The sequence below is a fragment of the Halichoerus grypus genome, chromosome 1, assembly GCF_964656455.1.
Source record: "Halichoerus grypus chromosome 1, mHalGry1.hap1.1, whole genome shotgun sequence".
Taxonomy (NCBI): Eukaryota; Metazoa; Chordata; class Mammalia; order Carnivora; family Phocidae; genus Halichoerus; species Halichoerus grypus.
The window spans coordinates 116,446,364-116,461,989 of NC_135712.1; the positions used below are offsets into that span (position 1 = coordinate 116,446,364).

The 15,626-nt window shown below is 37.5% G+C and overlaps 1 protein-coding gene across 7 annotated transcripts in view; it reads left to right on the top strand.

Annotated features, from left to right (window-relative positions):
• The window catches only part of SLC9A9 (solute carrier family 9 member A9), a 682,953-nt gene that overhangs the window by 113,578 nt on the left and 553,749 nt on the right, over positions 1-15,626 (top strand). For 2 of the 7 annotated variants that reach the window (XM_078070785.1, XM_078070816.1), the window contains exon 1: positions 14,695-15,042. The exons of the other annotated variants lie outside the window; for them this stretch is intronic. In XM_078070785.1, the coding sequence (XP_077926911.1) occupies positions 14,868-15,042 (175 nt within the window). In that variant the 5' untranslated portion in view covers positions 14,695-14,867. Of the gene's footprint in view, positions 1-14,694; positions 15,043-15,626 lie in introns of those variants that run through there. 7 annotated transcript variants of the gene reach the window in all.

Below are 15,626 nucleotides of genomic sequence, written 5' to 3' on the forward strand. Positions count from 1 at the left end.
TATCCACGAGTGGGTTAATTAGTAGCACCTCAAGGTTTTGCATGTGTGATATTATTTACCTGTTATTTCACTATGTATTTTATTTTATTTTATTTTATTATGTTATGTTAATCACCATACATTTACATCATTAGTTTTTGATGCAGTGTTCCATGATTCATTGTTTGCCATGTATTTTTAAATCAGACTTTAGCACTTTTTCATTTGTGTATTAGATCCTTTCACTTTTTGACATGAGGCATTTATTGTTGTATCAATACATCCATCTATCCAAGGCATCTCTTGGATCAGTAGTTCTCAAACTTTAGTGAGCATCAGAATCATCTGGAGGACTTGTTAAACACAGATTTCTGGGTCTCACCTCACCAGAGTTTCATATGCAGTGGTCTGGGGTGGAAGAATCTGCATTTCTAACAAGTTTCCAGATGATGCTAATGCTGCTGGTCCAGACCTTGCTTTGAGAATCACAGTATTTCACAAATAATAGTGTTCCTATTATGTGAAATTACTATTACTGTAGAGATATTGAAATACAAGATTGTATTTCAAGGTTGGAATTTTTAGAGTTTAGAAAACTTTGTCAGAAGCACTACTATACAAAATTATCAATTATATTGTCATATGAATAGTAAAATGAAAGAGTTTTGTGATGTTCTGTAGGGAAAGCTTCTGAATTTGTGACTTTCTCTGATTAGATGACTCATTTGAAGGTCTAGCCTTCCCAGTGCAGTTTCTTCAATTTTAAAACCTCAAACTTAAAAGTTGTGGAGGAAAATTTCTCTTCTTCACAGGATTCCATCTTGGCCCAGAGGGAAGGACACATTGACCAACACTTCTGTCCTTTTGGAATTGTCCTGGCCAGGAAGCTTGTGCCCCTCCCTCTACCCTCTTCAGACAGAGCATGATACCTATTAAGCCATATTGGACGCTGAAGGACTATACTCTTAACAGAGGAGGAGACCACTTTTCTTTCTTTCTCTTACCCCCTGAGCTCTCAGGTGCAAATGAGCCCACTTCCACTTCTGTGGCAATGCAGTAAGCCCTCCTGGGTAGCATCCTTCCATAGGCAGCACTCCCGACTGGAAAAAGTGCCCAGTGTAGGCTTGGCCTTGCAGCTGGCTGGTTCAGTGGACACACAGTCTTATCTGCAGCCTGGACACAGCCCCATTGTGAATGTGCAGATTCTAGATCTAAGAAAATTTCAGATCTAAGCTGCATTCTCCAATATGCTTTAGCAGAAGCACTGCTAAGCCATTATTACAGTTGGTTATATGTTTTTTTAAGTATTTACTTCATCAGTCAGCACCCTGGAGGACAGCAGGAGAAAATTTTAGACCCAAAATACCTCTAAAATATGGGCTGGGAAACAAGTATATACATAAGATGGGCACTTGGGCAGTATAAGGAAACCTAGGGAGACTGAGGATCTTAGTGTAGGACTTGGTGGCTAGCTTAGGCTGGGGCAGCTCATAATGGCTTATAACATATCCACAGCTGGTACATCAGACACAAGGATGCTCAGCAGCAGAGTTCCAGTTAGAGAGCTCCACCTCACAACAGGTGGTATTCACTATTTGAGGTCCTTTTATCCATTTATTTGAGAGAGAGAGGGTGGGAGCAAGCAGGCAAAGGGAGAGGGAGAGAATCTCAAGCAGTCTCCCCACTGAGCACAGAGCCTGACAGGGGGCTCAATCTCACAACCCATGAAATCATGACCTGAGCTGAAATCAAGAGTCAGACGCTTTACCGACTGAGCCACCCAGGTGTCTGCCCCTCCCCCTAATTGAGGCCATTTTAGACATTTGTGGAAAGCATGATTATTGCTTTCATGGCATCTTTTTTCTCCATATAGTGCTTATCAGCCAGGTCTGCAAATTAAGTTTCTTATGGGGCACCGGGTACTACTGTGTTCATTCTGTCCTCTAGTTTTTCAGGATCAGGCCTCGGTAGCAGCTCTAGATCAATTGCTCCAAATTCTGACTTCTTTACTTTGTTTTAAACTACATCGAGCCAAATAATTTCTGGGGCTCATGAGGCTACTGCAGAGGGTCTGGAAACACCCCATCGCTACCTCCAGTCATAAATTGGCTCTGAACTGGGAATGTCTGGAATTCTGCTCATGGGTGGGGATTTCAGAAACTCTAACTATGGTTTTAACCACATAAGGGTAGTGGAATAGAGAAAGAGGAATATCGACCTTCTCCTATAGTGACTATGTCACATTTTTAAGTGGAAGTAGAGGGCAAAACAAAACCAGCCTTATTATGAACCAAAGGCTAAGGAGGAACAATTTTGAGATTTTCACCTAGAACGCTTTCATTAGTAGTTTTGTTTTCTTAGTGACATGTCAAGGAAAGAAAACTCTTTGGAAAAAAGTTTGATCTTGCAATCAGAGCATCAATGAGGAAAAGTGAAAGCAAAATGAAGGTATATATATTGAGCCAGAGGTGAAGTAAGATTGAATTCTCTATAAAAAATGGGACTAGGAGAAAGGGAAATATTTTAGTTGTTACTCAATCAAGGACTTTGGGGAGCTCAAGAGAACATGTAAAATAAGTAAGATGGAGATCGCTTAACTGGATTAACTCAATGAGAGCTCACATAGAGAACACTGTTAAGAGAAACTCTTGGGGTACCTGGTGGCTCGGTTGGTTAAACATCTGACTCTTGGTTTTGGCTCAGGTCATGATCTCAGGGTCATGATCCCAGCGTGTCAGGATTAGGCCCTGCATCAGGATCTGTTCTCAGCAAGGACCCTGCTTGAGATTCTCTGCCTCCCCCTCTGCCCCTCCCCCTGCTCGTGCACTCTTTCTCTCAAATAAATGAACGAATGAATGAATGAATGAATGAATAGAAACTCTTCCCTTCCCTTTCCTTTTTCACTTCTTCTTATTATTATTACTTAAAAATTTTTATCATAGAAATTTTCTAACATACACAAGAGAGAATAATATGATGAACCTTCATGTGCTCATCTGTCAGCTCCAACATTATCATCATATGGCCATTCTTGTTTTATTTGTACCTCTCCAATCCTCCCCTGAATCCTAGCACCTGCTGGATTATTTTAAAGTTAGTTTCATACATCATGTGATTTCATCTGTATTACCTTAAAGAAATAAAGATTTAAAAAATAAAATGTAACCACAATATTATTTCACATCTAAAAGTATTAATAACAACTCTTGGACCTAATAAATGATTATAGCAAGGTAGTAGGATATAATATAAATATATAAAAGTCTATTGCTTTTTTATATACAAAGGACAAGTGGAATTTGAAATAAAAAGCACAATATCACTCACATTAATATCTGAAGAAATGAAATACTCAGGTATAAATCTAACAAAATATGTATAAGTTCTATATGAGAAAACCTATCAAAAATCTGATGAATAAAATCAAAGGAGAACTAAATAAATGAAGAGATATTCCATGTTCATGGGTAAGAATACTCAATATTGTCAATATTTCAGTTCTTTCCAACTTGGTCTATAGATTGAATTTACATAATCCCAGTCAAAATCCCAGTAAGTTATATTATGGATACCGACAAACTAATTCTAAAATTTATAAGGAGAGGGAAAGATTCAGAATAACCAATACTATATTAAAAGAGAAGAACAAATTTGGAGGACTGACACTACCCAACTTCAAGGCTTATTATAAAGCTACTGTATTAAGACAGAGCGGTATTGGTGAAAAAATAGAAAAATAAATCAATGGTAGAGAACAGAGAGCCCAGAAATAAATCCCCATAAATATAATCAATTGATCTTTGACAAAGGAGCAAAAGCAATACAATGGAGCAAAGATAGTCTCTTCAAAAATGGTGCTGGAAAAAATGGACATCCATATGCAAAAAGGAAAAAAAAAGAAAAAAGAAAAAAAGAATTTAGGCAAAGATCTTACACCATTAACAAAAATTAATCCAAAATGAATCAGAGACCTAAGTGTAAGACACAAAAATATTAAACTCATAGAAGATAACATAGAAGACCTGTAGTCCTTGGGTATATTGATGCTTTTTTAGATACAACACTAAGGCACAATCCATGAAAGAAAGAAATGATAATCTCAGTTTCCTTAAAATTAAAATCTGCCCTGTGAAAGACAATGTCAAAATAATAAGAAGACAAGCCACAGACTGGGAGAAAATATTTGCAAAAGACACATATGATAAAGAACGGTTATCTAAAATATACAAAGAAGTCTTAAATTCAACAATAAAAAAATGAACAACCCAACTGAAAAAAAAAAATGAGCACAAGATTTGAACAGACACTACATCAAAGAAGAGATACCAATGGGAAATAAGCATATGGAAAGATGCTAACATCATATGTCATCAAGGAAATACAAATTAAAACAACAATGAGATACCACTATACATCTAGTAGAATGGCCAAAATCTGGAACACTGACAACATCAACTGCTGGTAAGGATGTAGAGCAACAGGAATTCTCATTCATTGATGATGGAAATGCAAAATGGTATGGCTACTTTGGAAGACAGGTTGACAATGTTTTACAAAATTAAAACTACTATTTTCATATGATCCAGGAATTGGAGTTGAAAACTTATGTCCACACAAAAACCTGTGCATGGATGCTTATAGAAGCTTTATTCATAATTGCCTAAATTTGGAAGAAACTATGATGTTCTTCAGTAAGTGAATGGACAAATAAACTGTGGTACATCCAGACGATGAAATATTATTCAGTACTAAAAATAAATGAGCTATCAAACAATGAAAAGACATGGAAAACATTAAATACATGTTACTAAGTCAAAGAAAATAATATGAAAAGACTACATACTGTATGATTCTAACTCTATGACATTCTGGAAAAAGCGAAACTATGAAGATACAAAGATTAGTTGTTGCCAGGGTTGGGTGGAGGGAGTGAGAAGATGAATTTGCAGACACAGAGGTTTTTTAGGGCAGTGAAAATATTCTATGTGATATTATAATGATGGGTATATGTCATACATTTTTCCAAACCCATAGAATGTACACCACCACAAGTGAACCTTATGGACTTTGAGCGATTATGATGTGTCAAAGTAGGTTCATTCTTGGTAAAAAGTGTACCATTCTCATGAGTGATGCTCATGAGGAGACTATGCATATGTGTAGGCAAGGGGTATGAGGGAAATCTCTGTATCTTCCTCTTAATTTTCTTGTAAACCTAAAACTACTCCCCAAATTATCTTTAAAAATATTAATAATAACTCCTTCATATTATATATGTGCATATATATATAAATTTTGTGGAAATGCTGCACTGGTGCTTTCAGAAAAAATTGGACAACATATGATAAAAGGACTGGAAGATTAGCAGAGAATGCATTAAACATTGTTTGATAAGTTTGAAGGTGACACAATCATTTTAGTTGGCAAACCTCCTATGGCTATGGTTTGGGGGAAGATGTCCGGGCAATTCATAGGGTTAGGACTCTGAACAAGGGTTTAGGGAAGATAAGGCACCATAAAAGGAGCCCAGTAGTTTAAAAGAGATAATTTTCAGGCCAGGGTTGGCTGCTAGGCTGATGGAAGGTAACTTATTGGTAGAATTTTCCAACTTAGAATGAAGAAGGTGACTGGATATGTTTGAACAGTGAACACATTTCATTGATCCAGAACTCATTGATTTCATATGGGGGACCCTAGAACAATTGTCTTGTCTTAAAGTAAGAAGAGGTCAAGAACTCTAATCCAGCTACCAGTGCTACCCAGGAGGAAAAAAATGCAAAGCTCTGCTGATCTTGTAGGATTCATGGAAGAACAGAAGAGAATGGAACATTAGGGGATTATCAAACTGCTGTAAGAAAAGATATTCTTAAGGAAGAATAGTTCTACCACTGATTATGTGGGAAAAATGTATTCAAGGATTGGAAAGTCCAAAAGCCAAGGAAAGGCAAGGTTTCAGGGAAAAGCACATTTAAAAAAGTATGATGCAGCAATCAGAAATAAAAAATTCATTTGAAAAAAATTTTATTGTGGAAATTTTCATCTCACACAAAAGTGGAGAGAATAATACAATATTCCCACTATGCAGCCCCAACAAACCATAAAATTGTTGCCATTCTTGTTTTAACTATTCCCTCACATGATTTTATGGTGGCGTATGTTAAAGATCCAGATGTTTATTATTTCATTAATAAATAATTAAGAGGTTTTCAACATACATGGGGGACAAATAAAGCTTTGGGTAAAATTGGAGGACTGGACTAGAGGTGTCGTCACTGCACATTTCATAGTTTTAAAAGAAGATAGTATTTTAAATGTTACTCTCTTATGGTGAGACAGTATATCCAAGTGAATTTCCCCATTGGTTTAGGAAACACAGTGTGACAATGATGGCAATTTCTCCCTTGCGGGTTTAAATTCACTGGTAATGACCTTTGGACCACATGCCCAGATTGATGTCTGTGTTGGTCAGCCTGACATCAAAATATTTTACCTGTAACTTCACATGCCTGCCTTTCCCAATGATAAAACTCTCAGCAATGTTCTGTGGGTGATGACAAAAATATAGACCTGCATTGTACTATTTACAAAAATGGGGACAGATAATTTTGATTGGGATGATGCTCTAGTGGCACAGGAATTGCTTGCTTGTATTTTCTTAACTTACTAGAATAAGTCTGGTGCTGTGATTCTCAGGCATCCTGGTCTTTGGCACACCAAAATGAATTTGTGCCTGGATTAATTCAACTTTGTAGTTGCTGAAGAAGCTATAGTCATCTCAGTGCCTCAAAGATGGCCTAAAATACCACAGCTGCCGGAGGAAATCTGGCCCTGTCAGAATGAGACCAATCCAACAAAATCAGAAAGTAGAAAAAATGAAGTTAGCTTACAAGGGGAAGGGGAATTTGATTTAGAACCTTAGTGCTTTCTCTTACAACTTAATAATCAAAGAATTAATATTCAAATTTGGGATGCTTGTTGTTTTATGGCTTTTCATAAATGACTTTTCATCCTTTGGTGTGAAGTGGAGTTAAGGCAAATTTGTAAGTTCTTATCCCTTCTCACAGGTTTTGCGGGCAACAGTCAGACCATTCAACGCACTGGTCCCAGGAGGACTTAAAAGAAGCATCCTCCAACACAGGAGCAGGACTGCTTAGACACAGTGCTGGTTTCCTCTCTGGAGACCGCCTAATAGGCTTGGAAGTTAAGTCCAACAGGTTTAAAGAACAAATATCTCAGGAGAGTTAATGGGGAATCCTCTTGCTACTATCCTTACATTTTCACAGTGGTCTCTGCAGGAGGAAATTTCTACCTATATATCTGACCTTTTGGGAGTGCCATGAGGGAGCTTCTGTCTCTCTCTTGATCCCTGGGAACAGGAATGTTCAGTGGGTGATCCTGCTATTATATCAGTTGGGTCATACTTTACTGGAGTGAGTTTCCTGGGCTGAGGAGCAGAAAAGGTTGAATCTTTTCTCTTTTTCTTTGATCATTGAAGTCCAAGTGAGACCTGAAACTTGAGGGGTAGGTAGAGCCCTAACATTCTTTTCTTCTTTTTCCTGCTGTGTCTTTGTAGGAGATCTCTCTTCTTAAAACAGCTAAGTGCATGGATGTGGTGTCTGCCCTGCAGATCAGGTCTTACCTCAGGATCTGTGTCTGTCTCTGAATGTGCTCTCCTCACTTTCTTTGTAGATTTTGGGTGAGATGGGAGGCCTCTGGTCTAAGCCAGATTCTCAAACGTAGTTCACCAAAAGCTTTATGCTATGGGTGTGACTATATTCTTGCTCAGCTATTTGTTTTTTGTGTATTCTTCTTTTGTTAAGATGATGGAAGGGAGGAACTGAGATTAAGCTGCTGAATCCTAATAGAAAAATTCCGTTTTTCACATGGATATAAATCTAATTATAAGAGTAAGTTTTGGTGGAATTCAACACTGTTTCAATCTTAAATTACTGACAACCAATTGATTCTGCTTTTTCTAAATTTAACATTTCTCAAGATTATAGTGCATTAACAGACAATGTTCAAAGTAGAGTTAGGAACACATTTTTGTTTTAAAAAAAGATTCTTCATTTAACATTTATAAACTGTATATTGTTTATATTCCTTCAACTGTGGAACCCAAATGTGCTGGAGAAAACTATTTTTGTAGAGGGAATATTAAGAGTGAATAAATATTCATAATTGTCTATTTTTTCAGGAATTTTGTTAAGGAATCTGAGAACTTGAAGAGCCTTTCTGATAGCTGCTATAATGCAATGTTCTCTGTTACAGCTTTAATTGAGATTTGTAGGTCCTAATAATAGTTTGAGCAACAATTCTTTCCCTCACCTAGTGTCTTAGTCTGTCTGGGCTGTTATAACAAAAATACCATAATCTGAGTGACTTATACAACATTTATTTCTCACAGTTCTGGAGGCTGTGGAGCCCAAAATAAAGGTGCTAGAGATTTGGTGTCTTGTGAGAATCTACTTCCTGGTTCATAGACAGTTATATTCTAGCTGTGTCCTCACATAGTATAAAGGGCAAGAAACATTCTTGGATCTAATACCTAATGTAATAACAACAAGAACAAAAATGCCTTCGAAAAACTCTCTCTTGCTTTGTGAATTTATTGGTTTTTTTCCACAGTAACACAGGACATTTTTTCAGAACTAAAATCACATTGTCCTATGACATCCCTTAAAACTTTTGAGGCTGGATTAAAATGAATATGTAACCACCTATTGTTGTTTAAACTTTATTTGCAGCAAGACCTTGGGGTTGTGTGTAATGTATGTTTGTATGTGCATACACCAAATTACATAGTCTTCAAAGAGTCCCAGGGTAGCTTTAAACTTTTACTTTAAAACTTAGATATGACATAACCATCAAAAAATAACATTTCAAAACAAATTGAATTTCCTCTCCACAGGTGATATGGATGGGACTTTAACTCTGCTGACCGTGGGGCATGATTTCCTTTCTTATCTAAGAGACCTATGTTGTTTGTCATGGAATTTATTATGTAATTAAGTTGCCTTAAGCGTAAATAAAATTAATCTTAGGTGCTGCTTAAGGAATGTTTTCAGCATAACTATAAATTAAGTTATTAAATTTTCAAAGTATACAGACCCTGTAAAGATATGGATGAAATGAGGAACGGATTAGACTACAATGAGGCTTAAAATTTTATTTCTGAATAATGGTATTTCCTAGCCTCTATGCAAACTTCCTCACTTGTGATTCCTGGGATCATCTAAATAAACCATCTGCACCTGAGTCCTTGTCTCAGGCTCTGCTTTTGAGGAAACCCACATTGAGACATCATCCAACAAAGCCTGCCTCAAAGGCTGGATTTTGAATAGATTTAAGAGACACTAGAGGCATTTCTGTCAAAATTTGGTTGCCATTTACATACTTCATTTCAGAAAAATATTTTCAAGATTATTCAACTTCACCTTGTTGAGAACTCTGCTTTCTCTCCTTCTATGTCCCTTTCTCTCTCCAGGAAAAAAAAAAAGTGTAGAAATTAGGGGAGGTAAAGGGCCTGGTGCCTTTCTTTGTTAGTTCATATAAAAATTTTATAACTTGAGAGGAAGTGATAAGACAAAGTGTATTTTAGCTGATGGGGTCAGAATTATTAGTTTTTAAGACATAGAATAGAAATGACGTCCTAAGAAGAATGTTAATTTGTCTTGTGGACACTTAATAGGAAATCAAAGAAATACATTTTCTCAGGTCTTTGATTGCAGGAGACTTTCATTAAAATAAGCTGCAACTTAGAGTGGCAGGTTTCCATTTTGTGCTCCCCATCCTTGGCTCCAGAGCTGGTACTTCCCTTTATCTCTGAAGCTTCCTTCCTAGGTTGGAAGAAGCCATTGGCGGCCAGCTTGCGCTTTACCTTACCTTGTGAAAAGTTGACAGAGATTGAACAAAATCAAAAGTCAAAGAGTGCAAAAGCCAATGAGTTTCTCATGCCTGACTCTTCCAATATGTGTAAGACAGAAGAGGGGACCAATGGACTGAAGCTCGTTATTTCTTTTTTTTAAAACTTTTAAAATTAAGATATAATTGACGTGTAACATTTATTATTTCTTGAAGAGGTATTCTCTATAAATAAAAAGGGGTGATGTGCTGCCAAGAGAAAGCTGGGGACAAAAGGGAAAGAAGAGACTGAATTAGGCATCGAGGGCTATCCATCTGGGACCGTCCTTACTCCTGAGGCTTTAGCTATGAAGCCATTGCACTTTGATGGCCCAGGGGTGACACAGCTAGATTACAGACACAATGCCAGATTTGCTTTCCTCCCACTCTGTACAGCTTTGGGACTCTTCAGTGAATAAATGCCTAAATAAAAAGTGGAATCTGGTATGTATTTGCAGGGGCAAGGCCAGGAAATGGCAAACAATGCAAGTGGAAGGGGATTCCCCTTCTCTCTGCTTATCCCTGGTTGGGGGACCTTCTTATGTACTCCTGGGCATCAAGGATCAACAGTCCAGAAATAAGTGCTCACCTGGGAAAACAGTGAGGTCTGTATCGCAGTTTTACCACTTCAGAGCACTGAAGGAACACACCCTATAGGGCAGAAGAAGGAAGAGATCCTCATTCATGCCACACGTGTTTCTGTACATGAGTTGTTTAAATAAAATTATACAAATTCTCTCATTTCACTGGTTTGCAATGAATTTCACTTCCCACCATAATGAAGAGCAGTGGAAAGAACATGGACTTAAGGGTTATGTCCTTGGTTTATGGCCCTGCATTCCAGAGACCCAGAACTCTGCAGAGGTGGAAAAAGAAAAACCAGGTATTGGATAGTGCATTTTTAGAGGAGTTAATATTGTCTAAGTGTTTTTTATGGAATTTAACTTACCTGTGTAATTTTTGAACTCTCATTTCTCTGTGGAATCTAGTAATGGGAAAGGTAAATATTGTTCAAATTAGGGGCATTTTTTTGTGCTAATGTGACTTTTTTGGGGGTAGGAGAAGCTTAGATGTGTTAAAAGATAAGCTGAGGCACATTAAAATTTTCAAAAGTTTCTTTGAGTGTACATCCGTTCAAACTGGGGCAGCACTAAACTGAAAGTGCTTAGTAGGAGTACTCTACCAATAGGAACTAAGAAGTTTTTATAAAGAAGATGTGGAAGTGAACCCAGGAAATTGTTTAATTGACTATAACTTAAGTGATTGCCTTATTTGGGAAAGTCTAGGTGGCTGTTTTTAATTGATTGTTCTTAAGTTTTACTTTCTTGGATTTAGTGCATTGACTCTGGCTTAGATTTGGTTTGCCTGCATAGCCTACCAATGCATTAGAGCCACCCTGGCCTAATGGTCTCCTTATTTAATTATTTTAACAGATGGATTTATGATAAGTTTGAGAATAGAATAGGGGGTGAATTTTTGGTTTGTGATATTGTATGGCCTTTAAGTAAACTTAATTATAGTCCTTCCCTGGCCCATTTCAGAAGTTTTGGGGGCAAAATATACAAACCCCATCTCACTGGTCTCAGAGAGGGATTAATATTGGGAGAGAGGCCAAGTGAATGAGGCAATGGGTTGACTTAAGTATTTCCTATTAAGCCCAATGGTTGAGAGAGAACTTGGCAGGGTGGGACTCCAGTAAGCAAGAAAGAGGAACTCTCAGCATCTCTCCTCAACCTTGATCCTTCTTGATCCTCTGAGCCCACAGTCTCCAGTGTTTCTAACAATAAGGAACTCTCAAATGATTGCTTAGATTCTGAAATGCAGTCTATGGGTTCTAACTGGTCACACTGACTAGTGGGTGGGATGACTATGCTATATAGGGTTACCTGGACTGGGAGGCTCTTCTCTTCAAGTCTTTCCTTCCGTGGTGCTGGATGGGCAAGCTAAGGCAGGGCATACTCACTGCAATGGGCTGGGCCATCTTGTTTTTCTCTTTACTTCCTCTTACCAGCATGTTGCATCTTGCAGCAAGAACTTTTGACTCACTGGCCAGCAGGTATTAAGATTGGGATTAAGGAACAATCAAGAATGTTTCTTTGGGCCTTATGCCTAAGTTTTGGGTTCCATTCCAACTTCATCAGAGAACCTAGCCCTAAAGGTTATTGTCACCAGCTAACAAGACAGTGTCTTAATTTTAAATTGATACTCTTGTTTGTGTGAATTCTCCCTCAGGAATGTCAGAAAGAACAGTTATTATTGACAGCACAGGATTTTCACATTTGGGACCCTGACTGTTAGGATGACTGGTTTGCCTGTGAGTAAGGAGCTTCTTGGGATACAGGACTTTCATTGCTAAAACCAGGAAAGTCCCTGACAAGCCAACATGAGTTAATCACCCTGCCTGAGATGCCACCTTAAGGCCATTCAACCCCAGACATAAATTTAGCTTCTTCTACTAGTTGTGCAACCTTGGATATGTTACCAACTCTATCTGAGCCTTGAATTTCTCAGTTGTAGAAGGGTTTTTATGAATATTAAATTATACTAAATTAAATTTCCTAGAATATTTCCTGGTCCATAGTAGATGCCACATTAATATGTGTTCCTATTCCATTTTTTTTTAACTTTTATTGGTGCAGCAGAAAATAAAATGATATTCTGAGAAAAAAACACAAAATAGGAAAAATTGAAGTACTTCTCCGATTTAAAGAATTGGAGAAGTTTTCTGAGTCCCCTTTTCTTCTCAGCTTTCCATCATTATGATAAGCAGCATCAGGATTGGACAATGGAACAGTGAATGTATTCCAATCCTAGAGTAGACCAGGGGCCACATATTCAAATGACTGCAGGGGCTATGTAGGAAACATGAATGAGTGAAATGGGATGAATGGGACTTGTGGCAAACAGGCACTAACAGATTGTGGCTACATGGGAAGGAGAGCCCAAAGTGTACCAGATCCTACCAGTTTTTTTCTAGAGAAGCCATGTGTATAATTTTTAATGTGAAATATACTTATTTGAATATGTTGACATCCAATTTAGGACTTTTAAAAAAACAATGTATTAGCCAATCAAAATATTCCAAGGACCTTTAATCCTCACATTGAATTGTTTTACTGGGGAAGAGAGTGCAATTGGATGTCATAATAAGACAACCAAAGAAAGTTTATTCTACCCAGATGGAATAATCACCATTATTAAAAGGAAACCAAAGTAATTAAATGATTATCAAAACAGAAAAAAAATGATATGGAATTGTCAGGCTTTGAATTTGGGTTATCTTGTAAATCTAGCAACTCAAGACTAAACCTGTGGAGTTGCAAAATTATAAAGGTAGAACCTGCTAACAAAGCTTCATGAAATTCTTGTAAGCATTACCTGACAGATTTCAAAACAGTTTGAATATTAGTCATCCCAGCTACGCCTGCCAAAAAGGGTAGTGTGTTAAAAGAACATCTGCAGCCCACATAAATACCCCCCTGCTGAATTAAACGCAGAGAGGAAATCAGCTTCAAAAGTTGCAGAAGGCAAAGAAGCTGAAACAGCAGTTTTATAGTAAGTGGTTGATAGACTTTACTGTGGGTGAAACTGTTACTGAGGAGCTAGTTAGTTCCCAATATATTACATGTTTGACCTTTAGCTTTTGGTGACAAGAACTTTGGAGGATATATTTGGACTCCTCCTACTCAAGGAATCATTTACACTGTATAAACTGAATACCAGTTCTGTCACGTATGGGATACTAAGTGATTTATACTCCTCTGAGTTTCAATAATACCATGAAATGAAGAAAAAACTCACTTAACCCTTGAATGTATCTAATTGCACTGTAGAACCAATAAGGCAAACAAATCATAGCAGTTGCTAAAAAAGCAGCAGAGCCCCTGGCAGTAGTATTGTCTTGAATGTTTTCAAACAGCATAAAAATATAAATTCAAACAGAACTAGCCTGCCAAATGGAAGGTGATCTGAAGAATCATCACTGTTATGGTCTGAGCCTTGTGATTTCTGGAGCCTTCGTAGCTGATGGCAGACTATTCCTCAGTGACCTAACCACATTGTTTTGCCACAGGACAGAGGTTTGTGATCTGTGGCAGATTTCTGTGCATCCTGAATGTCTGGGCCAGAAACCCTATAAAGAGAAATCCATGTATGTGGTATTACTGAGGATGGCCGTATAGTTTCTTCCTTCAGAGGTATGTGTTCAGTGTCTTTTTTGACTCAACATATCCAAACAGCACAGCTGTAGAAATGGGAACAGATTTTCTTTTTGTCTTTTGCTTTCATTTATTCTTGTTAAAAGGGAAACAACTGATTCAGAGTTTAAATGCTGCACTTGTGACTACCAGTTATATAAAGCCAGAGAAAGAGAGAGAGAGGGAGAGAGAGAATCATATATTAAATTCTTTCTTGCTTCTCAACTTAAAAGAAAATTCCTGTGAAATCATTTTAGGTCAAATCAGAGGTTATCAATCTTTCCCTATTACATTGGTAGACTTTGGTTGTAGAGGAGAAATCTGGCATGTGAGTGAGGTTATGATTCGGGAATCAGCTTTTTGACCTTAGAAAATGTTACTGATGAAAGGTGATCTGTTTTATTCTTAATCTACAATTTACCATTTATGCAGCTTCAGGAGCTTATTTGAGACAATAAGAATCATGATTCAAGATCTCAGAATGATTGCTTGTAGGTCTGTCCAACATGAAAGATAATTTCGTGGAATAAATCGTTTAAAGATAGTAAGAGTCCATGACGAAACTACACTCTGGAGTTTGAAAAGAGACAGGGCTGCTTTAAGAGAGAAACAGGAAGTTGTAACTAGAAGCCATCTGAATACTAAGCCAAGGCAGAACGCTCATGAAGTAGCAACTTAAGTGGCAGTGTTTATTCTGAAATCTTCAGGCAGCCAGACTGTCTTAGGCAAATCCTGATAAAATAGCTCTTATCCAAGTTTTTATCTAAGGAATCCCAAGAAGACCGGAGAATGGAGAGACAGCAAAGGTTTATGTCAGAGAAGGATGAGTATCAGTTTCAACATCAGGGAGCGGTGGAGCTGCTTGTCTTTAATTTTTTGCTCATCCTTACCATTTTGACAATCTGGTTATTTAAAAATCATCGATTTCGCTTCTTGCATGAAACCGGAGGAGCAATGGTGTATGGTGAGTGCAGAAATTGTAGGATTGATGTGAAACTTGTTGCTTGGGCGTAATTAGAGACTTGTGCTCAGATGGCAAAGTACTGAAACTGGAGAAAATGTGCTGATTGAAATGTCATTAGCTTGATGAAAGGTGCCGCAGCATAATGAATGCTCATCTCTTTCCAGATGAGCTGCCGAAATTTGCCATCACAAGAGTAAATGTCACAGTCATGTTCTCACATGGCATCCATAATGTGATTCTGTTGACAGATGCGGGTCCATTGTCATGTGGGGAGTCAGACCGAGCAAACTGTTTTTGTAATGATAGATATTGGGAAGTCATGGCTCCACAGTTACAAAGAGCAGCCCATCTTTCATAGGAGGAACTGATAAGCATTATAAAGTTCTAGAAATAACATCATTTAAATGGAGTATGGAGTAAATCCTCTTTTGTCAACTAGTTTCAAGAAGGAAATGTTCAGAAACATACCCCACCCCTCCTATTGGAATAATTGTATCCAAATCCATTTTAATTATATAGGCAATATTTTATTTTCTTATAAGAGAGTTTCTTTATGCAATACTTTTCATGTCTTAGGCTGATTT